The sequence below is a fragment of the Lycorma delicatula genome, chromosome 4 (genome assembly GCF_047948215.1).
Source record: "Lycorma delicatula isolate Av1 chromosome 4, ASM4794821v1, whole genome shotgun sequence".
NCBI lineage: Eukaryota > Metazoa > Arthropoda > Insecta > Hemiptera > Fulgoridae > Lycorma > Lycorma delicatula.
Window position 1 is genome coordinate 150,071,559 of NC_134458.1, and position 26,356 is coordinate 150,097,914.

Consider the following 26,356-nt stretch of genomic DNA (forward strand, 5'->3'; position numbering starts at 1 on the left):
TTTTTATTGATTACCATAAAAATATAAACTTGATATATTCAATGTATATTGAAATAAATAAAAGAAAGTATTTCATTTATACTGTATCCAAATTTTTGTTCTGTTATTTAGATTCGTAAAAATATAAAAAAAATACTGAGCTAAATCAGTTTGTGCTAATTTAGATAGGTTTTCTTGTTGAAGTTGTATTTTTGAAACATTTCATAAATCTATATATAAACATACCTTAGGGTTAAAATCATATATATGATTCAGACGCATCTATAAACCTAAGAAATCATTTTATGACCACTGCATCAAAGCGTAGCAAAATGTGGGTTAAAAAAGGAAATAAAAGGATTTTAATAAATTAATACAATAAAAAAATAAAGACAAATAGTTTAATGGTAAAAATTTATTAACAAAACTATAGTACAAAAGGATCCAGGACTCTCCTAAATATAGCCAAAAATTTATCGCCTTTATTCCTTGTAACTTTTTGGCCTTCCTCAGTGCTATCCAATAATTTCTCAGAAATTGGATCTTCTTTCTTTAATACAAAAAAAGGAATAAATAAATTCAAAAGTTTATTCTATCAAAAAATAAAATTATTTAAGTTAAAAAAAAAAAATACTTTAAAAAAATGCTGGTTCAACTGAACTAAAATTGTTTAACACCAATTTCTCAAATGCTTATCACATAGAAATTTCAATCACAGTAGACTAATCCTTGGTGGAAATGTCATACAAAGACCTTAATTATTCCAACATTTTGAATAAGACATCTTAAAACAAACATTACTAGAACTAGAGTTCTTAAGAGTAACTCTCCTTTAATAGACTATTACAAAAACTTATCAAACTTCAGTACATCAAACAAAACAAGTTATTTATGTTGAAGTTACTATTATAAATCACAAAAACATAAAATTAATCTTATTTTTTAAAAATTACAAAAAAAATAGGAAAAATATAAAATTAAATATAAACTCCTGAATAGTTAGTGCTGCTGAAAGGTTAATTAAAAAATCTTAAAATGGGTTTTCATCAAAGCTTGATGAATAGGTTACAAATATTTACATAAATACTATCTTTGATTTTTTTTAAAAATCATTACTTAAAAAAAAAAGTCGTTACATACTTTTTAAATATACTACTACAAATTTTTGTTCAACTTATGACCAATAAAACATTACTGATACAGCCTGTCTAATGGGTTAAGCACGAAATGGGCTATCTCAAAATAGGTGGTTCACAATTACAAAAGAGATTAGGAATTGCTGCTGTCAAAATGCTAGGCAAAACTCAAGCAATGTCATTTACTACACACTTTGAAGTTAGTCATTATGAAGCAGCAGTGGATGGGTGCACAGTGCACTTTTGCTATATATTTTATAAAAATAATGGCAATAATGAAACTGCTATGCACTTTAATCTTGTATGTCATGAACACACACCTGCTGCCATACATTGAAACATAGATAAGAGTATAAAGCAACAGGATCTGCTTTGAAAGAGAGATTACCAGGTGGAAGAACAATTGCATACCAGAAAACAATAATGCTGTTAGTGAACAATTGACGAGTCCAAGGGAATCTACTTAATACCATGCAATACCACTAAACATTCCTGCACCTAAAGTATAAATTTAACTTAATACCACATTTGATATAATATTCAAATCGTTCAAAAGCTACAACTTCATAACTTTGAAAATAATCACTAACTGAAAAACTAGCACTAATTAGATAATAAACTAACCTTGGTGCATTGAACTGATAGCAATCAGTTCCAATTGAATACTTACTAATTAGCATAATATAATTAATAGAACTATCTTGTTCCATTAATATACACATACAAAAAGGAAATTAATAAAACATACCACTTCATCTTCTGATAACATAGCAAATAATGGGTGCTCTGTTAAATGTTTAACCATCCAGTGATGGAGATCCTCAACATCTGTAATAGTGTAAATAATACCCTGAAAATGTAAAAAAAAAAAAAATTCATGTGCACGGTAATTAATAACAATCAATATGGCAACTGATTCTACAAAAATTTAATTATCAACAAGGTGATACAGATTACAGAAATGGAATTAGTATGCAACTTAAGATGTGTGGCACATCATATAACAGGTTTGCTTTTTTATGCAGGAGTTGGCACTAACAACAGAATATGCATATATGCAGCAAACTGGGATTATGATGCCTGGCTTTATCAAACACCAACCTTAGCGAGTGGTTTTTTTTTCTGCAACTACGGGCAGAAAAAGTACCTAGACAGAACTACCTAGAGATGACAGGTAAATTGTACACTTCATACATTTCTAAAATAGATCTAATTGGCAAATGAAGATCATATAATACCTACAAAATGACTGGAGAAAGAAGGGACTAAAAATAAGGGAAAGTGATGGATAGTGGGAAGGGATTTATTCACACAGGCACTATAGAATTGGAGTAACTGACTAGTTGTGCCACTATAATGCCTTAGAAAATCAAAATTCTTTTTTTGGAGGATAAAAACAGTACATTACTGATCAGTGAATTTACATCTTCCAGTTGAAATTTATGCTGTAGTAAATGGTTTTTCTGCAGATACCAAAAATCACTCCAAAAACTGGCTCATAACTCTTCAAGAAAAACCTTTACTATGCCATTACTATTAAACATATGGAAATACTTAATTTTAATATAATTTTCTCATCTGGTTGCATCAGCAGGGAGAACAAGAAACTAAAAATAGATACTGAAATTAACTAAATGACAACTGACTTACAAGATGCACCAAAAGCAGAAGTAATAAAATAAAAAAACAAGCCATTTCACGCTGCAAATTGTAATTCAGTTTGTGAAGTATGTACAATGTATAAGCAAGAATGATTTAAATTAGAGTAAAATCACAGTTGAAATATACAGAAAATAAGCATAATAATCTGTAGAAAAAACCTCTCGAATTTGTATTTTACCATATCTTTTTCTTAGTTACTAGTTTTATTGTATGAAGAAAAATATTATTTTTAAAATTAATAGTTAACTAACATATAACAGCCGAGAACAATGACAAGTATGATATATTTACAGTAATCCTTCCTAATTCATATTAATCAATATGGAAAAGGTGCAAAAAAGGATTCAATTTTGAACTCATTGCAATATATTGCTATAATAAAAAATTTAACATATTGTATATGTAAAGCCACTGGTACGCTACCTTATACTGGTTGTGGCCAAATGATTTATAATTAAGTTGGATACTTCTACTCAGGTCTGAGATCCTTAGGAAACTTGTAGGTTGTTCTTAATATCTGGAGGAAAACCAATTATGGCAAATATATGAACTGGTTGATGCAAAACCATGGATCAGTTATGTGAATGGTTGATGCAAAACCGCATATCAATAATATGTGTTACTGTGTTATGTATTTTTCCCACTCTGGATTAGTATTCTGATCTCGCTAAGAATTGTTAATAGGATGGGCTTTGAAGAGTTCCTTTACGCGATCTGACCATCTCATTTCACAGTCCTTCGAGGCTAAATTTTCAATTCTTTTATTACCAACTTCTCTTATCCTTAATCCCTTCTTACCTGATGTATTTATTGATTTGGGTTAAATTATTACTGGATCCAAGCTAATAATACGAAAACCTAAATGTTAGAGAGTCCTTGGTATTAGTGTGATTTATTTTATGTCTACCTGCAGACTGGTCCACAAACTATTTTCTAACTGGTGGCTGTACAAAACGCATAACCTGTGAAGTGACCTTTTAAAGCTAGGCCTTCCAATCGATTTCGATTAGTACAAACATATATCATTACTGAAACTTACTTATAGAGTAAAATATTGGAGCTGGTACTTGGATCCAGATCTTCTTCCATTCAAATTGGCATGAATGTTATTTTTATTTATATTATCTTTATAATTCACTGATCCCAGTGAATTCAATTGGATTATCAATGACAATAAAGTTGAATATACTGAAGAGATGTGTACTGAGTTTTACTGATCAGCCAACTACTAAAAACTGCTATAAACGTTATTTTAATATTAAAATTAAAAACAGTTATAGATAAGGAAGATAAACTTCTTAATGGATACAAAATGATTAAATCATTCATTCATAAAAAAAAAAACATTTCTATTCTGCTTAGCAATTTCTTTTCTTAGTACCATATAATCAAAGTTAATGTATCATCTAGAAATATTCAGACAATCCATTGTCTGAAGTAATCAATTCTTACTCACTAGTTTTTTCCAATTTATAAAAATTGCTTCAATTCATCTGACACTGTAACGATATCTGATGTTCTTTTTGTCCTGTTCAAAAGAGAATAACAATTGTTTTTACAGAAGATTGTTTTTACAATTGTTTTATGAGTAATTTACTCATATTGCAAAGATAATCCAATACAAGAAAGCAAATAAAATGTAATGCACTTATTTTCAATAATTAGAATATTAACTAAAAATAATACTTACTCCTTCTGAAAGCACATAAGCATATTCTGCAAGTAATGTTTTATTAATAATTCTCCATTTATGTTTAGCCTTTTTGAAATGAGGATCAGGATATAAGAAGAACATTTTCTTTAACTAAAAATAAAAAACATATTAATAATAAAACAGCATCAATAAAACAATCACACTATTTTTAAAGCTAACAAGAATTACTAAAAATTACAAAAGCTTGTTTTAAGATTAATAATGCTTACTTTTCCATAAAATTATTTAAAAGGAAATATTATTCAAAAGCTTTACAGAACAATTGCTTTGTGTTGAATTAAACAGATTTTTTAATAAATTTCTTAAATATGGTTTCAGCTGATAATTTTTTTAAACAAATAAATTATAATTAAAAATTTTATATCCACCTTACCAGCAAAAAATATGATATATTCTCTATATTCTGACAGTTGTGGAAACTTATGACATATGCCAGCAAAAAAAGTATTTTCTTGAGATCTTTCAGTTAATCTTTGACTAATTATTTTATTTTTATCTCCTGATGATGATTTGAAATAAACAGAAATATCTCGAGAAAACACTTTTTTTGCTGGTAAGGTGGATGTAAAATTGTTAATTATTTTTTATTCTAGATTTTTTAATCCGGTAATTATATATTTTATAACCAGCTTTTACTAAATGTTAAATATTTTATTTATCTATCTTAATTTCTATTAACATATTCTTTGAGAACAGTTATTGCGTCATATTAATACAATAAATTAAAGTGTTATACATAAGCTTCATACATGACAACTGATGGTTAATTCTTCAAGTTGCACAGAAAGTAGCTCTGTCCTCCAGTTTTCAAACTTGTCAGGTGTGTAAAAAGTTCATTGTAAAAGCCAGTTTCTTATTTTTTTCTTCAAACTCTTAATGCAGTCTGCTGTTTTCATCTCAGGTAGTAGGATATTCAGGTACTTCATTCATACCTGTGTATGTTGGTTGTTTCTCAAACAGTGATAGTTTGCATATTGGGAAAGCAAAGTTGTTGGCTGATTTTGTGTTGTAATTATGAATGTCAGCTCCTCTATGAAGATAGTGCATAAGAAAGTGCATAAAGTGATGGGTGATGCTACATTTTAAGATCCCTTGTTTATACGTTTCACATCATTAGTGAGGGGCCAGTTCTGTTAGAATGGGAGTGCTCTTTTTTGTTGCAAGATCCTTTGTAGGTTGGTTTTAGAGGAGCTCCCCCAGACTGCTAGCCCATACCTAAGGTATAATTCAAAAAGTGAGAAATAGGCAATTCTTGCCATCCTGATGACAATTTGTTTTAGTTTTCTTAATACATAGAGGGATGAGCTCAGTTTCCCACAATATACGCCAGTCCATGAGAACTTATCACAAATTATTACACAAAGATATTTTGCTTCCTCTACTCTCTGTATGTCAGGTAGAAGCGTAACTCATCCTTCTTCCTTTCCAGTTTTAGTTGTTGGCTTTTAAGTTTATTTAGTGTCAAGTCATTGCTTCAAGAATACTGCTGGGCTATATTCATTACTATGAAGGACCTCATTTCCAGTTCAGTTTTATTTTTCAGTATCAGTAGTGTTGTCAGCAAACATAAGAAATGCAGAATAGTTACTTAAGTAGTCAGTAAATTCACTGACATATACAAGACATAGAACAGGGCCTAAAACTGATCACTGAGGAACACCTCTTTTTATAAACAGTTTATTAGCTTTTGTAATATGTTCTGCTCCATTTTTGGTTGTTTTGACCTATAATTACTGTGTCCTCCCCTTAAGATAGTTCCTAAACCAATCTGCAGCTTTGTCCTTTATTCCCAAGTTTTTTAACTTGACAAGGTGCTTGTCATGGCAAATGCTGCTAAAGGCTTTATTGTAGTAAAAAAATTGCAGTTGATGTTTCTTTAGCTTCACAGGCCTGAATAAAGTGGTCTACTAGACTTATGATAGCAGTTCCTGTTAAACATCCTGCCATAAAATAGTGTTGTTCTTGAGGAAGATTGTTCCTTTTTAAGTGGTCCAACAGTCTGTTCAAAAAAGACTTTCAATGGCTATAGAGAAGGTAAGCAGGAGAGATATTGATTGGTAATTTTCTTGTTTTATTCTATCTCCCTGTTTATATTTAGGGTACACTTTGGCATGTTTCATTTTGATAGACACTGTTCCTTCTAAGAGTGAAAGGTAATTTTTATCATATAGTTTGAAGATGCCTATATTTACAAAGCAGTCGTTAAGCTGTTTGAAATTAAAACAGAGTTTTCCATGATTGCTCCATTAGACTCCAGTTGAAAAGAATGTTCTTAGGCAATCTTGTCCTCTAGTGATCCACTGAAAAGTTACCTTCTTGAGCTCACAAAAAATTTTCCTTCTTCACTTTTATTTTATTTTCAAAATGAAAAGGGATTTTCCGTTTTTTAAGAGGGACATGGAAGTTCTACTATGTGGACCAATTCATGTGGGTGGTAGGTCAAGCCTGGCGATGTAGAAAGCTTGTACAACAAGCCTGGAGTTCTTCTGGTCTTGAATGGTTAGAGCAGGACTCAAGGCATCCATGTTGATGTCCCAAAAAATATAACATTTTTCTTCCATACAGGCATACTTTCAAGAACTTCTGTGATAACATCTTGGACATCTTCAAGATTCCTTGAAATCTGTATATTTCAACTATGAAAATGTTACTCTTGTTAATGATTAGTTTTATGGTAACAACCTCACAGGTAAGCTCAGTACTGAAAGTTTCTGAGTTATGACAAAATGTCATATTCGATAGCTCTTGACTTACAAATATGACAAGTCTTCTTTCATATGGTTCTGGAGAAAATATTCATTTAGGATATACCCATTTAAATTAGTAGTTTTTAGATAGTTTTCAGGAAGTCCTGGCTCCATAAGAATGACATCTCCTTGAACAAGACATTTAGTAGAGTAAGTTTATTTGACAGCCGATCTACATTTTGATGAAAGATCTTGAATTTTCCATTCCACCGTGAGTTTATGATTAAACTCACTTTGCTCTTTGGCTTTGTCCTTAAAAAAAATGGTGATTGTTTTCACGGGACGAGTGCAAGTTCTGCTTTTTCATCTTGATGCAGTATGTATTGTTGCTAATCTTAGAGGTTTATTATATTCCACTATGTTATTGTTTACTGCTAGTTTTCCTTCTGAGATTTTATCTTGCTTTGTAGGTGTATTTCCTGCTGATGGGAATTCATCAATAATGTCAGGATCTGTTTTGGATGCTGTTTGGTTTTGTTTGTTAAAATTCTTTAATACTGATTTTCCCTGTGGCATTATATCATTTGCAGATGCAATTTCAGCTAATTTAAATTTCTCTATAGTGTCAAGATTTATCTGCAGTGTGGTGTTTTCAGTGTTGTTCTTCTTACTTTGGTTGTCTTCCTTAATGTACTACGAATGTTCTTGCAGGGAAAATGACTTACTTCTACGTACCCATGAGCTTAGGGTGCCGATCACAGTTGGTGTGATATAGACAAAAGAATGTTGTATGTCTAGATACTGTCACTGTGCACTGCAAAGTTGAATTGTACATATTTTTCTTTTAACAGTGGTGCATATTACAGCTATGTGCTAGTTCTGCCTTTCTTGGTACTCATTAATTGTTGATGCATCACACCCCAGTGACAGTAGGTTACGCTTTTCAGATTGTTTAAATGTTAACACTTTGTATTTTTCTTTGCCAATTCTAATACTTTCCAACTATTATAGCTCTCTAGTGTAAGTTCATTCTGTATATGGCTGCATGTCTTCATACCACCATTATAAGTTTGAAAGAAGATCTGCTGTGGTCTTAGTAAATCTGTAAAACAGATTCAATGTCTGAGATACCTAAACAATATAATTGATGCTGTGGTACTTTCTTCAAATTTATCTGATCTGCGGATGAACAATATTTGATCAACTTCTATTAACATGACTTCAGACCTCCTCCCTGAATATATTCAGAAAAAATTATCTCAACTGCACATAACATAAGTAGCTACATCCTTAACCTTTTTTATAGGTACCTCCAACTTTAAAAAATGTAGTAGTATTTATTAAAAATGAGTGGATGTTGCATAAGGTGTCATTATAGTAATCATTGTTAGGATTTTTATGTAATTTCCTTTATCAACTTCGAAAATCAAATGCTGCTTCTCTAGTTGGAAAAAGCTCTAGGTCTCCCTCTTTATAATTGTTGATCATGAATGTGGTCTTCCTGACTCCAGATACAACTTGGATCAGTTCCCATTTTATTTCTGGGATGTCTGAGTTTGTGCTGTTCTGTGGTTTTTAACTTTTTTGAACTTGAGCTGTTCTACAGCTTTAAATCATTCATTAAGATTGCATCATCTGACACAAAAATTACTTTATTAATAGAGTTTCAGTTAATCAAGATGAAGTATTTGAAGAATCTTCAAATGAGATGCATCTTCTTATTGTAGTCTACAAAATCATGTTCATATTCAACCTTACCCGATATCTGCATTCCATTTCCTTTATATCTTAGTGAAATCTTTCACCCTGTTCTTCACTTACTATACCAAGATTTTCAGGGAAGTAATCAATATGAGAATGCAGAAAATGTATCTTCAAGCTGATCAAACAACCCAAGTCATGGAATTTCATTAGCATGTTTTCCAGTATACACTTAAAATTGGGGTACTTATTGTTCTAAGAAATTTCTTTACAACTTCTTTAGATGCTTTCCATGCTTCTTTTTCAATGTCCTTCATTTTGGTTTGAAAGACTTTATCTTAAAAAAGTTTACAAACATCTGGGAACAGTGAAAACACCTTCATTCACGTTGCTTCTGACAGTTGTGGAAACTTATGACATATGTATTTAAAACACTCTCCTTCTTTAGATACAGCCTTTACAAATTGTTTCATCAATCCCAGTTTGACGTGAAGTGAAGGTAGAAGGGCTTTCCGTGGATCAACCAAACTTGTACATATTACATTTTTGCTCCCAGGTTCTAATAATACCCTACATACCATTCTTTTCTAGTCCAATGTTCTTTCTTGTCCTGGCTGTCCCATTCACACAAGAAGCAGGGATATTTGGTGTCTCCTCCCTGCTGCCCAAAAGGCATACAAATTACTTTAGGTCACCACACATTATCCATTCCTGATTGCAATATTTCACTTTAGACAGAACTAATTCTAAATTCTCATAGTATTCTTTCACATACACAGAGTGACCTACCAGCACTGAAGCGTGTTTGTTGCCATTATAAAGAATAACAGTTTTGAGGCTTCTTTGGACAAGTCAATATACACAGCCTCCATTCATTCCTATCATACCTTATGTTCAACTGCTCCATTACACCACAAACATTGTTACAATAAATTAATCTTTCATCTTCAGAAAAGTATGGAGTAAAGGCTTTTTCTTTGTTTCTGTACCATGAGAAAGAAGTGCCTGGGGCCAGTAAGTTTTTTCTTTTAATCTAGATCCTAAATGTTCTGCTGAATTTTTAGGAAGACTTAAATCTCTAACCAAGTCATTCAGTTCATGCTGTGAAAAAAGTTGTGGTTCGGAACTGCCAGAAATAAAATCAACATCATCCTGCGACTCTGTATACCTTCTAGTTTTTCTGGAACTGAAGTTTTTTCTAGTATACCACCATGGCCGTGAAGTACAGGGCGTATTGCTATATAACAATTTGGATACATAATTTCTTTTTTATTTTTTTAGATTGAACCCTTGTACATTACAAGAACAGAAGTAGCACTCATCATTGTGATTTTGTGGATCTTTCCAGATCATTGGTACTCCAAACCGAAAAGACTTTTTCTTACATTTTGTCCACTTGTAACTCTTCCACGCAAGTTGAACAAACTGTGTGAGGGGCCCACGTTTTATCTTGGTCACCAAGTTTTACCCCAAAATAGGCACAGTACACTTTTTTAACAGTTTTTAATATTTATTTGCTGTTTCTTCACTACAAACTCCCCGCAAATGTAACAGAAGTTATTAGATGAATTAACTAACACAACCTCTTGAAGCCATTTCAAAATATAAAAACACAAGGACAGCACTAATAAAATAACTTCAAAAAATGAAAGCCGACCAAAACTATAGAAGGTTTAGAAAGCTATTTAACACTAGCAAAACCTTTCAACACAATGTTCTAATTGCAACTGATTTATTTTTATTTCAGGAGAGTGAAGGGGAGTAGAAATGAGTGAGAGTCATTTACCTTAGCAAATAGCTTGACAAGAATGACTCGGGAAGTCACCCTAATTAATCATATTATATCATCTTATTAGTCACTCATAATAAAGTATCAAAAAAATTAACACAGGCCTAATTTTTTATTCAACGTTTTATAAATAAAATATATTATCAATTTTGAGAATATTAAAAAAATTTATTTTGTGAAAAAATTGTAAGCGATGGAATTTTTTGACTACTTTTCCTGAAACCATCACACAAAACTCTATAAGAATCAGTTATTAGTATTCAAACAACTTCTCCATTGTTGACCTGTATTACAGATAAACATCTGCTGTTTGAGCAGATAGCTGTATGTCTTATAACTCTTTTTGTGGGTGACCTTGTTTGAATAATATAACTGTCCTCATCATTACTATAAAGTGAGGTTTAGCTGAACTTCACCTGAGTCTTAGTTCTGCCAATATAAAATTTACAAATTTAAAAAATTTGGAACGAAAGAAAGACCTTGTCTGCTCTCTCAACCCGGCAAGGTGTACTGACTGGCAGGACGGAAATATTGTGAACTCTGTTGAATGATTTACTGACAGATCACGATGGGGGTGAATGTCACTGTCATCTGCGTGTTAGACGTGAGAACGCTTCTTTTCATTCAGGTATGGTATCTTTGGAGATTACCAAGGCGTGGCAGTTTGTTTGCAGTTTTGCAAGACATGGAAATGGTCAATCTGAGACTGTACAAGACTAAACTTCATTTACATTCATACATATCATCCTCTGAAGTAATACCTATGGTGGTTCCAGAGGCTAAACAGAAAATAAAGTTTTGCAAGGCTCCTGGATATGACAGAATCACTGTGAACTCCTTGTTCACTCATTGGGCATAAGTGTAGGTGTAATAACGAAGGTTCTGAATAGAATGCTTTATGTTGGCTATTTTTCACTTGGTTGGAAAAGAGGTGCGATTACGATTCTTTTTAAAGGTGATGAAAGGACCCTGTAAGTTTGTTATACAGGCCTCTTGATGCTTCTTCCAATGATTGGTATGATGTTTGAAAAGTGCTGTATTTGCAGATTAATGGAAGATTTGCCTTGCAAAATCTCTTGATGGAAGGTACAGAGGATGCAATTTTAAAAGTGATTGACATTGTTACTAACTCTAACTCTGCATATGTCTTGGATATTACTGGAGCATCTAACAACTTGTGGTGACCCTCTGCCTTGTATCAATTACAACAGCGGGCATGTATGTATGATGAGGTCGGGGTGCTACAAAGTTACTTTTGTAACCAATGTGTAGTGCTTTGTAATGGTGGCACTGAGATAAGCAAGATGCTGTCCCAGGGCTGTCCCCAAGGCAGTATGCTGAGCCCTCTACTTTGAGTAGTGGAGTTTGAGTTGCCAGTTGAGGTTGCCCAGTGAATGTCGTGTCATTGCTTATGCTGATGGTGGGCTTCTGCTAGCCAAAGGAGACTCGCAAACAAGGTCGAATTCTGGGCAACTTAAGCTTAAGTGTGGATCAATCAACACAAAATGGTATTTAGCCCTGAGAAAGACTATTTAAACATGATGCTGCTGCTGCTGCGAAGGGCCATTTAGTCACTACGTGGTGAGCCTGTGTTTCAATGAACGACCACCCTATTCATTATGTCTCATTGTAACGGTATTTTTGGGTGTATTCCTTGATGAGAATTTCAGATTCAAGGAGCACTTTCAGAGTGTTGCTAAGAAGGTGTGTGATGCCTTCTTTGGCATTCATAGGGTGGTCCATCCCAACTGGGATCTAAATTTTAAAACAATGAAAATTTTGTATAAAGGTTTATGTGAAATGATTATGCTTTATGCAGCACCTGTTTGGGAAAACAGAATGAGGCATAAAAACTACCACAATATTCTGTTGAAGGCTCAGCATCTCCTGCTACTTACTGTGATGGAAGCTATAAAACTATTTCACATGTGGTAGTTCTAATTCATCGCATGTGTTAAAAAAATTGACATACTAGCATTAGAACATCAGTTACATTACGCTGCAAAGAAGTCAGGTGAACTGACTGTGCAGCGTATTCAAGAAATAGAGGAGGAAGGTATTGGAATTTGGCAGGACAGATGGGATGAGACAGCAGATGGGTTGTATACACCCGTTTGTATACAACCCATCTGCTGTCCTGCCAAAACGGTCTCTTTCCAGTTTTCATCTGGAAAGAGACTGTACTGTTTTCAGATGTAAGAGCATCGGGTGTTATCTCATGGATCTCCCCAAACTGGCAAGTGACTAAGTTTCTTTCAGGACAGGCTGGCTAGATTTGGTTTGACTGACTGAGGTCAATGTCCTCAATGCTTAGTATTGGATGATGCATGTCATAAGCTGTACGACTGTTCAAATATGAGTTTAGGTGTGCAGAGGTGGTCAGGGAACTTGAGGGTATTGGTTCAGATCTGGCTCTGCAGACTAACTAGAAAGTTAGAAATAAGTGGTGCGCTGTTGAAAGATTTTTAAGGATTTTGGTGCTCAAAAGGATTGCAGAGAATTTTTAGTGTAGAATAGTAGTCTGGGTGGTTATAAAACTGTTTGGGTGCTTCTCCGCCAGAGCAGGTGTATTTGGAAACTGTGCCCGGTTGTTGTTTGGTATGCTGGTGGGCTGATTGGTAATTTTGGTTACTTTGGTATAGTACGTCAAAATTGCGACATTGCCAACAATTTTTAAGGGTATGAGATTAATATTTTGTTATAGCTAAATTTGTAAATTTTTATTGGCTATTAGTTTTTTGATTTGAGTTTGAAAAATATATTTTGTTAGTTGATGGGTTTTAACACTGATGGAAATGTCTTTTGAGACATTTGCATCGGTGCCATCCTGATAGGGGCTGTACTGATGACTGATATATGTAATCAGGTATTGAGGGTCTAGAAGATGACCTCAGTAAAGCCCATCAAGGTTAGGAATGGAAGGGATGGCGTGGAATGGAGAGGAATCATCATAAGGCAGGTGGTGTCTTCTCCTAAGGGGTCAGAATGTACATTATGTATTTTCTCTTCTGAGTTTGTTTGGCCTCCTTAAAGTTTTTTTAATGTCAAGTAAAATATTTATATTAGGGATATGCTATGGTGTAATAACAAATATTCTCTATGCAGAGAAGTGCATATTGTTTGCACTTCTCTGCAACAATATGCTTATTGTTTTCATTTGGTTTAAGTTGTGCTTTAGGTTTTGTGGTGAATTCAGCAACTTGGTCTTCATATCTTTCTTCTTTATGACTACATAGTTTTTTTACAGGTAAGTGACTTTTTATTTTAGTTCACAGTATTTCCCATTGTAGATGCAAGGAACTGAGACTGTTTAATGTTGGGTTGTTCAAAAATATTTTGCATCTCTAAGCAATCTTGTTTTTCTTTTTTAAGTTACCTGTTTAATTCTTGAAGTTTTTCTATTTGAGCCATGTACATATTTTCTTCTCTTGAGGACTCTTCAAGCTGGTCAGTTTTGCTGACTCAAAACCATTGTCTCACTCCAAATCATTTTCAAGTTGTTTATTTTGGTCCAAAGGAATTAGGCCTCCTTTAGCAGCCAGTATCAGCCTGTACTCTTGAATTTGACAATGAAGTTCATTTTCCGTCAGGTTGTTTTCAAAATCTTCTAGTGAAACAGAATTTAAATTGTGAATACAGTTTTCACCAGTAATATTTCTAGTTGTATTGTGATTCAGTGGTTCTTCTATGCCTTTTGAGGCTCAACCAGATTGGCTGATTGTTTGTGTGAAGTTCTTGAAACTTGTGATTTAGCTTCTTTTAACGTGGCATTAAACTTCTGGTTTCTGAAATTTTCAGTTTTGTTTTTTGTATTTTCCCTAGTTTTTTTTTTAATTATGAGCAAATTGCAGTTTCATTTCTGCCAAACAAAATAACATTGTATTTTAAGGATGTTGCATGGTCACTTTTGTGCTATCCATTACAGCTCGCCAGTGTGGATATCCTCTTACCTTAGCAAATACAATATCATCTTGGACAAACCCTTTGTTGCTTTTTGCTATCCATACCAGGCTGTGATCATTACTAATTTATTAATAATTATTTTTCTGTCAGCAATGTAATAAAGAAATATTTTTGATAGAAAAAGGTACAGTTGTGTCAGGTTATGTATAACTGATATGTAAAATCTTAAAAAATTTTAAGGTAGGTTATTCTTGTTTCCTTTTATTTAAGAATGCTGACAAAAATTTCATTTTGAAAAAGAGAGATTTAATACCCAAAATTTGTAGAGTTAAGACACTCATATACTTGTACATGTTATTTAATAAAGAGAACAGTAATTTTTCATTGTTGACACTTGTTTCTTTAATTACCAATTTCAAATAAATCTGTTTTCTATATCAATAATATTGCAGGGAAAATAATTTTTTCTGGTAAAGGCTTTTAGTAATGAAATAATTTATAATACTTCTTTATTGTGAGTCTTAGATATGTCATATGTCAGTTTAGTATATTATTAATGAAGATGGAAATTGAAAATTGTTGTTATAATGTGCAATGAATAGTTGGGAACAGCCTTATCTGCATCTGCTGCTGTGACAGCACTGTCAGGTCAACAATCTCAAGTCAGGCACGCATTGACTGTGTAAATATAATATTGATACGTTGAGTTTATTATGTGCCAAGCTGTGACATCACCGATTAAAATTATTCTTCAATTCAAATTTGTAAAAGGTTTTGTAAATAGGTGCCTTGAATTTCTTGAGTGATTAATATTATTGAAACAGAAAAAATTTCTTCTTGTAATATTGAGTGAAGATACTGATCAAGAACTGTAAATTGTATTAATTTGCTGTATGATGTGACATTGGTTGGATCTCTGTTAAGTGTGAATTTTCTTCAGTATGTGTTGTAACAGAAAGAAGTTTCAGACTCATGGTACTTGATACTATCAGTTGAGACTCATGGTACTTGATACTATCAGTTGAAAACAGGTGTCTGCTGGTTTTGACCCTTGTTCCCAAAGAAATAACACTTTTTCCCTGAGGTCACTACCACATAGATTTCACTAGTTACCCATTTCCAATTCTTCAATATTGTTGTTATCACAATACAGAATGTGGAATGGTGATAGTGTAATAAGCCATGACTCAATGGTACTGTATTACATTAAGTGCACCAGTAACAATATTCAGTTTCAAATTAATTAGACTGGATTACAGTATGAAACTAAAGAAATTCTTAAGACTGAAAATTTATAACATTAGAATATATCGGTTAAATAATAAGAGAAATCAAACCTTGATTAATACCACACTTTCTAAAAATCATTAAAATAAATATTTTAGTGATGGATATATATCCCTTCCTAACAATTAAAATATTATAGAATCTGTAATACAAGACAAGGTTCAAGTCCTAAAAAAAAAAAAATGAATTATATGTATTACTTTTGATATGCATTAGATAATAGAAGGTCACCCAGAGACTAAAGATAACAGGTGCAAACATTTGGTCAGTTTACTTTTAATAACAGTCAGTTATCTAACATATTATTTGTCATAACAAGTTATATGATGGCAACCATGTTTTTAATGTCCCTATATTTAAAATGTGAGAAAAAAAAAGAAAATTTCATCAAATGTAAAATTCAAAATCTGATTAGATTTTTATGAAAAAAAGATATTTGGTAAATAAAGAAAGTATAAAGTAATGAGGTCGAAAATCCATAAGTAAGAGAAAATGGTGCATCATGTTCAATAAAGAACACTGATTGCTAATGTCGAAGATCTGATGGATGATCCTCTCTTGTGACTAAAGAACTGAAGAAAAATACTGATAATAAAATTCATAAAAATAGACATTCATTACTGATGGATGGCAAACTCATTTTCACAATTTTCAAGGTATGTTCTACATGAAATTGTGAACATAATAGTTAACAAAAAAAAAAATTTACATTTCTTGATTGGTATATATGAGAAAGCAACAAATTTGTACTTTAATCATTTTTACTGATAAAACATATATATATCTTGTCATAAATCCACTGAAGAATAAACACTAGTGGATTTCTATAATGATGGAATAGAAGAACTAACTGCAACATAATCGTTCTAACTATGTGGGGAAATAAAGAAAATTTTGTAGTTAATCAAATAATTATTTTATTATTGTATTAAATACAATAATACTTAAACTACAATAATAATAATGCCGTTCTTCTACAATAACACTTCTAAGCATTCTTAAGTTTCTGGTTGACCCTCATGCAACTTAATTAAAAATAACTATGATTACCTGTCCTTTATAAAAATAATTTGGGAGATACTTCATAGCATTTGTACGAATACATGCAATATTATCATAAGCACCTGGATGTTTAGTACGAAGAGCAGCAATACGCTCCATCACATAATCTGATACTTTAAGACGTATTTCCATTCCTAACATTAATGTATCAGGAAACATTGTTGATAATGTCACTGAAAAAAAGGGAAAGAAAAAAATAAAAGATAAAGTTCTTTTAATTTATTAAAGAATGTTGGCAAAATTACTTATTTTCATAAGAAAATTATTTGTATTCATGTCATAATATATCTGGACTGTATAATTAATTTTCTGTAAATCTGTTTATAAATTAATTGTTTCAAAATGATCTTTTACAAGTATCTCAATATATCCTCAATAATTAATGAGAGTTCAAATACTGGTAGATGATAAATAACATAATCAGAACGGAACAAAATGACTATCAGAGAATATTATCAATCCTATAATTCTCAGAGCCTGGACATCAGTCCCTAGCTGCTGAGTCTTTCTTATTATTGGGCAGATATTTATTTATTTTATGGGGGTTATATATTTTTTTGTTTTATAACAAGAGTTGGGGACTGCATTCCGGTCCTTTGCAAATCAGATTTGAATATTTATTATTACTTGAGTTATCTGTGGGATACTACTAGCAAGATATCTGTGTCTTTCTACTGGCGCAATTCCCTTTCAGTCCATCCACTGAAGGCCTTTTGGTTTAGCAGGAATGCACCTGATGGGACCCTAGTTTTGTGGAGGGTGCAATGCACTCCTTTCACAGAGGGAGTTGCACACGTGCTTCTGGTAAGCCAATAACTGTAATGTGAAGGAAAGAAGAATGGATAGTGAATTTAGTTTTGTACATTCTTCTTCATTCTAATCATCTCTTCCTTGTCTTGCATCAGCAGAGTTGGGGCTGGGCCAAGTTTGCCTTCATGAGATGTTATTCCTGCTTCTTTCTTCTTTTCCCTGATACTCCACATTTTCAGTTATAAATATTTACAAATGTAACTTTAGAAAGACCTGTGGGCTCTGAGAAGGGTATCACAGGGGAGAAAGCAGGCCTCTTCACCCTCTCCGTCATTCGGCTGCTGGGTTTCTTGTTCAATTTTGGTCAGTCTTACACTATCTTCTCTACATTGGATAGAGGATTATGAGGATGACTAACAATTAATTAGTAAAGTCATTCGCATATGTGAGGCTGCAGTGATCATCACCTTGTGTCTGCCATGTACAATAACAAACAACCAATGTATTCTTCTGGATACATGTCTATCTAAGAAGGGTTTGGGGGAACCGTGAGCTTGTCAGTGTACTTGCTGTTTTCAAGTCTGAAGCACCTGAAACAAAAGAAAAAGGGTGGGGGAAGTGACTATCAGGGGGGGTTGGGGTTGGATTTCCTACATAATCCACGTACTTGTCTATGCTAACTCTAGCACTAGAGGGAGATGTTCAATGGCAAACCTCTCCCTGAAAGAAGACATTTCTTCAAGATGCTGGTGCTCAGGCATGGCAGCCCTCCCAAACAGTCTCTATGCTTGTGCCACGCCAACTTCCAATAAATCTTTACACTGGCATTATAGCATAATGTAGCATTTCTGATGAGTGACAAGCTCCAAATATCATTCGCAACATGATACTTTGGACAACTTCCAGCTCTTTCTGGAGTGTGGAGCATATAAATGCCCGCCATGTTAGGTAGGTTAAAACTGGAAGAAAGTTTAATTTGCAAGTCAATAATCCCATTGCCAAAAGGATGGGGCTTACACTGGATATAGGGAGACTCTCACCACCTTTGGCCTCTGGGCCAAACAATTGATATGTTCGCTAAAGGTAAGCCATTTATCCAGGACCACTAACCTGGTAGTGGTCCCTTTGCCATCTGTCACAGCAAAGGGAATTTCCCACCGAGATTTCCAGTTTCCTGGCCGGAGTGTGCTGGATCTATTTGAACAACATGGCCATGGATTTCTCCCAGTTCATCCTGATTCTCTATTACTTCCAACTGCTGCTGGAGTCTCGCTACCAAGTAGTCCACATTTTGAGATTGGTAATAAAATGCCATATCATCAGCGTAGAGGTTTGTGTTGACTCCCTCCTCGCAGGGCGCTATTAGTATGTGTGGTATACAGGAGATGAAACCACTACCACCCCCTGAGGAACTTCAGCAATATCACGCGAATGGAGGTTACTGTTCACCAAGGACACACTGAATCATCTCCCCAGCTAGTATGATAACAACAGTTTTGACATGATGAACTGGGATTGTCAAGCAGGCTTGGTTGTATAGTAGGCCATCATGCCAAACTTTGTTGAAGGCCTTGGCTACATCAACAAAACCAGCCGCAGTTATTGCTTTCCTGTTTAGATCGCTGGAGTTGTTGATTGGCCTTCTCAAAACTCAAATTGTTCAGGCCGGATTTCTGGCCCCAGATACCACTGTAGTTGCCTAAGAAAATCTCTCTCAAATACCTTTGACAGCACTGGAAGTGCCAAAATTTGTCTATAATTTCAGACAAATTGGTTCTGTAATTTCCTTGCTTTCCGTCAAGATTGACAAAAAGGTAGGATGGCAATGGTCACTATGCAGTTACCAATTCTTCAGAAATGCAGTCTATTCAGTGGAGGGGGGGTAGCTCTACCTGTTTTAAGTAATCATCAAGCAAACTTTCCTCCATGTTGCGTGGTCTGCATTATGGTTGGAGGGGTTCTGGGTGAATTGATTTTCCATGGCATCCGCTAACACCTTCGCCTGATCATAATATGGTAAACGGCCTCTCTGTCCATGCACACGGTGGTTGGGCTTCTTTCCTTCACGTAGCCTTTTATTCAGCCTAAACATTGAAGGGTCGTCATTGTACATCAAGGCAAAGTATTCATATGATAATTCCTCGCAATGTGTCGTCAGCAGGAGTTTCACACTGGCCATCTGGTTGTAAATTCCCTTTTATAGTTGGGGGCTAGGGTGAGTTATCTCCTCCAGAGCCAGCATTTTTCCAATATTACAACAGAGGTGTGGGTTGGAGTGTATTACAGAGAGGATGGGCCGTTTTCTCCGTAGTACAGTAAATAAGAGCATCTCAGTGATGAACGACATGATACAGTCGACCATGGCACCTATTCCCCTGGTATTTTAAGGAGTTTATGTAAAATTGCACCTAGTAAAACCTATCCCAGTTCATTGACCTTCTGGGTACAGGGGGAGGGTCTCGTCCAGCCCCTATTTGGCCCAATCCCAATAAAACAGATGAGTGGCAGGAGCTGAGGTCTTCAATAGTTTTTATCATGTATGGGACTGGTACTGCCCTCAAGAATTGCGATGACCTCTGGTCTCGACTGACCATTTACATAGATAATGTGTGTTTTTCAAGACCTAAGACACTAAACTCACAAGCACGTGCCAGCTTATATAGCATACTGCCACTGGTGTTTACAATGTTGCTATTCCACAACTATTTAAAGTTGAATAATCCACGAGTAGAATGAGCTCATCCCTACTTTCCAGTAATCATTCAGATCACTGCTGACTTCAGCAAGTTGTACACCAAAATCAGTCTGTATACCATACTTAGATGCTCTAAATGCACACAGGTTTGCTCCATTACAGCAGTTTGGATATTGGTCCACGAGTTAATTATTTGTCTGTGGATGAGGATATTTGTCGCTGGTAAGTTGTCCACTTGGTACTACTTCGTTGGTCACATACAAAAATTAGTTACAGAGGGTCAGTGGTTTGTTCGGTTTCAGGTATCTCTGCTAGCAGTATTATGTCTGTTTGTAGGTCTTTGGCGAGATGGCAAATCTTCTCAGTCTTGCCTGTGGTCATGTGGGCGTTCCACTGCAGAAAGCACAGTCATCCTAGCCATATCAGGAGTGTAAGCCCATTAGGCAATCTATCAATGACTAAAGGAGGTCCTTGAGGATTTCTATCTGTAAGAGGCAGGGTGGAATTGGGAGAATATCAGGCAATATATCCCGGAAGGGGACACACATGAAAGTTGGTCCCAGTGCCCTTGGGCATTGCCACCATTTCTGGCTATTTTTCTAATAGTGTGGATAAAATAAATAAAATTACATATTAAATAGATTATATATATATATATATATATATTAAATATAAAATAATTATTATGTAATTAAGCAGTATATTAAGTAATATATAATAATTTAAAAAATATATTAAATAAGTAATAACCTAAATAATATTTGAAATAATAATATACTAAATATGAAATAACTATCTATTAATAAAGTAAATGGTAGTCTCCAACATAGTAACATTATTAATTAAGAAAGTACAAGAGAAATAAAATTTTATAACAATCTTGTAACTTAGCTGGCAAAGTGCAGGCTGAAAAACCATTCAGCAGGCACCAGTCTGATGGGAACGACCAGCACGTGGTGTAGTGTCCAACACTATACCATATGTAATGCATATACTCATACTGCATATAATCACACAGTATCTCAAATTCTGTTTCCTAAAAATTTAGTTTATGCATGGGGCTTTTCTTCAAAAAAAAAAAGAAGGCTACTACTTAACAACTGTTAAAACTTAACTCGTATCTCAAGAAACTACCTAAGTTTATGTTAGCATTTTCAAAATATACTTCAAATTCTATCACTATCTAATCTGGATATCACTTTGTTAGACATTGCAAAACTGATAAAATTGCAACTAAAAATTTTATGCAGCCAGTTTGGAGTTCCACTGTGTATTGCATGCAGTAATGGTGTCCTTCTATTAAGGTTTTATAAACACATAATAAAATCTTATTGTTTCAGCCCTGAACTGAATTGTCATATACTATTCCGTATACTTTCTCAATAACCACAAGCTTGCTGATTACACATAGAACGTCTCTTCTATTTTCATGTAATGACTTCCAATTTTACTTTTTGTAATCATAAACATTTTAGGGTTGCTCTTATTTATTTCTGAATCTCCAAATATGAATGTATCCTACCACAGCCACCAATATTGAAGTGATACTCGATGAGTGCCTTTTTATTTTATAGAATATCATAAAATTAGTTAAACATATAAAAGAAAACAAATTTGAACATATATGAATTAACATAGAATTAATAAAGAGAAACGAAATTACAGTTTTTTTTTTAGATGAGGGCATCGACTGCTTAGGATATTTTGTCCTATGAGAATGAAAATTTTTAGTGCATTAAAAATTTCATGCCTGACAAAAATTCAAACCTGGGACCTCCAAATAAAAGGCTAATACACTACTACTCCGCCACAGAGATCAGCATATTAGAAATTCATAACACACACTGTTGTTACAGTAAATAAAACCACAGGCTCAAAGCAGATATCAATAATCCCTTACTCTCTTACTACATAAACTGCACACTGGAATATTACTTATATTACAATAGACCTATGGGATAGTGATACAAATCTAAATGCTTTACAAATTATTTATATCAGTTTGTGCACACACAACTCACTTTTTAATAACATTGTCACTTCTTTTTAAAAATATTGTCTGCCCCTAGGAACAAACAAAAAAAGTTATTTATTAATAACACATCCAAGAAGCATAGGGAAAGTTAATTAACAAAATTTTTTAGTTAACATTCACAAATCATGTGAAGAGAGCCTTCAAAATATCTTTTAAAAACATACATCTTATGCCACAATATAATTTAATTTATACTTAATTAAAAAAATTCTTTTCTCAACTCAGTTAAAGACCCTCATTATTAATGTAAAAAATACCAATAACGGCGATATAAAAATTACTATATTCTAGTTATAATTATATTATAAATATAAGTTTCCAGAATAATTAAATGATTTAACATTTTCTTAAAAGTTATATTAATTAGAATAAAGCATTTTAAGATTTCACAAACCTAATAATCCACCATATCCACAACCAATGTCTGCAAATTCAACCCTTTTCTTATCCGTTTTTTCATCCTCTTTATTATCACCTCTTTGTTTAAAATATTTTGGATATAATAAATACCAATCCATAGTATCAGGTGAAATGGGGCTAATGCAAAAATAAAACACTTTATTAATAAGAAATAATAGTAAGCTAAGTTTATTTTCTCTACCTTAAATATTATAATGGTATTATCCTGTAATTGGACTTTGTAACAGCTTATTGGTTGTTTGACATGATGAGAAAAAATGACAGAATATACTTACAATCCCCACATTTGAGCAGAATTGAACTGTTTTATAATTACAACAAAAATGTATCAGAGAGTAAATAGGGGATACTTCTGGAATAAGAAAACTATTACTACAGTTTAGGTTTTTTATATTACTTTTCTAGCTATTTAATTACTGCATATTACATAAAGGAATACTAATTGTATAAGTAAAATAATGTATACTATATAACTATGCTAAATCAGGTCAAACCTAACAGAACTTTACATTTCATATCTCCTCTAACTACAAAACACAATTTTAGCATTAAAAACCACTTAAGGATCTATCTACATAAGTATGTTGATTTGGTGATGTCATTTTCATATCTCAAAATTTTACTCAAACTTAATTTTTTCACATTTTTTAATGACCCTTAGGTAGGATACCTTCTGATAGCACTTTGTCTTATTCAAACCTCTAAAAAGACGTGTGGTTAAAAACCCTTTTTTCTGTATTTCTGGACAGTTACATTCTCAATCTAATTAGATGATTCCATTAATTAGTATGTCACTTAAGTTATATATTGGGACAATTTCATTTAGGGATGGGGGATAAATCTAATCAATTAATTTTTTTGTCAGTTATTGTTTTGATATCTTCAGACTGGATTAACAAATTTTTATGAAATTTTGTAAGATTACTTCTAATATGGATCATTAATGTATTTTAAGTTTGATTATAATCAACCAGGTGGGAAGTTACAATCACCATACCGGTCAAAATTTTACTCAAGAATACAATTTATTAAAAATTCTTTACTTGCACATTACCTACATTAATGTTGCATTTAATTTTCCACTTTAGCACTCTGTCAAGAATACAAACATTTGTTAATGTTATCATTTTAAATCTCTGTAGGATTCATACTTCTGGATACCAGCAATGATCTAACATCCCATTTTTTATATCTTGAAAATTCATTAACTTTTTAAGAGAATTCAATGGGGGAGATGATGTACTTTAGAAAGTTAATAAACATTTAATAATAGTAACAAGCTTAATATTTTATGAAGTTATTTCATATTTCCTTGTACCTCTTTGAAACTACTGATGTTAATATTAAAACTCAATCACAACAGGTAGTGTTTTTGATTTTCTATGTTAAAATATTGTTAATGTATATTTCTATCCATTAAATGTGAATTGCCTCATTTTATTAAAGCACCAGCCAAATTTTAAATCTGAATCTGTTACTTTCATATAAGTGAAGTCAACACAACACACTTCCCCTAGAACCTATCCAATTTTTATTCTACATCACGGAAAATGTTTTGCTGAAGTTGAACCTTAAAAAATAAAAATTAACAATAACAATAAAACATATTTTATTATTATTTGTTTTAAATAAATAAAAACAGTTTTGAATGAATTTTTAATTAAAACATACAAGACATTATTAATTCAACATAATTCGGTGAATGAAGAATTATCACTATTATGAACTGCAGACATACAAACAGATAAATAAAATAACTTACTAATCTAACTGATGGTCTGAAAACGGATTTGCATGAGCTCTTTGCCTGTAATACTTTTTTTGAGGTAAACGTTTCTCAGTCATGTTAAACTGAAATATTCCACAGCAAGTCGTAAAAAATAAAGAATAACACCTCAATATATTTACACAAGTAATGTTACATAATCGTTTTTATCTGATAACAGATATAATCATGAATATAAGAATTTATAACCATTAATTTTACTTTATGTTTACCAAACCGCATGGCAGATTCCCGTAATTCGCAACTCCGCCATTATACCAATGATACCATGATATCGCGTCGGGTAAGTCGACAAATTGTAAAAATACGTGAACCTAGTAAAACTTACTGAAGTACGAAATGCAGTATACGCTGTATTCTGTAAATACATAAAATCGCTATTGTTAAAATCTATGAAATAATGTTTAATAAATAAAAGGTGTTAAATTTTAACATGAATAGTAAAATGGAAAATATGAAGATAAAATAAAGCGGTCACTTTAAATGAACAATCTTAAAACTCATTACCAGAACAGAAACTGCGATTAGTGCACACTTTCAGGAACAGAAAACAAAACTCCCTATGGGGGGCGCACTACATGGCGTTGTAGTAGCGTCTCCCCATTCTTCCAGAAGATCTGGGTTCGAGTATTGATGAGGTATGTAATTTTTTCACTTTTCAAAAAAAAATTAATTTCATTATCTATAATCCACTTCAGTAGTAAATGAATTTTTATAGAGGATCTAATTGCTGTTCAGCTTTCTCTCATTTTAGTCAATTATAGATGTTTAACACAGCTCATTGTTCTGAGGGAACAAATTGTGGATATTTAACGATTAAAAAAATGATCATAAATAGTATTATCCCTTTCATTATCAGGTGGCCACTATTTCATTCCACTAAACAGTATTTTCTTTAACAGCTTTCTTTGCCCTTAACAAATTTAGCTAAAAACAGAATTCAATTTCTAAAACATCTTCTAAATTAACTAAATACAGGATTTTTTCTGTAAATCCCTGAATTAAATCAAATTATGAATTCTTCATGAAAACAACAGCTCCAGTTTTAGTATAAATCAAATACATTATACCACAGAAAATTTTATTTATTACATATTACTAAAGCTTATTTGATATAATTTTACTACTCTTAAACTGCATTTTTGCTATCATTTTAAATGTTTCTATATTCTTAAGCAAAATGTAATGCCAACCCTCCACAAAAATTATAGTCTTCTTTATGGGCAATATCCACTAGTTGATGAATGAATGTAGCTTTAAAAGCCACAATCAATGCTAGACTTTTTTCATGCCAAATATACCGTTGGTTCTATGTTTAAATGTATTGACAATACTTTTATTATTTGTGACAACAATACTAAAGTTAACAATTTTATAATTTGCATTATGAATTGCTCACCTTAAGTTTTTTTTTAGAAAACTAGTTCATAACAGCCTCTTTTAATGCAATAATAATGAAATGGAACAATATTTCATTCACATTTTCTGTCTACTGTAATCATTTTTTTAACTTTAGTCTATAAAATTTATGTACTTATTCTTGTGAAATAAACTACAATAATGTTGTGAATGAGAGAATGGCAAAATTCAAGAACAAAATATGTAGTGCAGTAGGTGCACATTATCAATTTTTGTTTTCTCTCAACAATGAAAGTATTATGATTCAGGCTCAACACACTATCTTTCAATCTGAAAAATCCAATTCCAATATTGCTTCCTGTAAATGAAAATTCTTTTCTTTCTGATCTTT

The 26,356-nt window shown here is 32.8% G+C and overlaps 1 protein-coding gene across 2 annotated transcripts in view; it reads right to left on the reverse strand.

Moving 5' to 3' along the window:
* Window positions 1-366: 366 nt before the first annotated feature.
* LOC142323950 (tRNA (guanine-N(7)-)-methyltransferase) overlaps window positions 367-26,356 on the reverse strand; it is a 44,554-nt gene continuing 18,564 nt past the window's right edge. Inside the window, exons 1-6 of one of the 2 annotated variants that reach the window (XM_075364355.1) lie at window positions 24,583-24,869; window positions 22,795-22,937; window positions 16,909-17,093; window positions 4,468-4,581; window positions 1,864-1,965; window positions 367-529 (exon numbers count right to left, since the gene is read on the reverse strand). In XM_075364355.1, coding sequence (XP_075220470.1) covers window positions 407-529; window positions 1,864-1,965; window positions 4,468-4,581; window positions 16,909-17,093; window positions 22,795-22,937; window positions 24,583-24,665 — 750 coding nt within the window. In that variant the 5' untranslated portion in view covers window positions 24,666-24,869 and the 3' untranslated portion in view covers window positions 367-406. Of the gene's footprint in view, window positions 530-1,863; window positions 1,966-4,467; window positions 4,582-16,908; window positions 17,094-22,794; window positions 22,938-24,582; window positions 24,870-26,356 lie in introns of those variants that run through there. The other variant, XM_075364356.1, reaches the window with a different exon arrangement.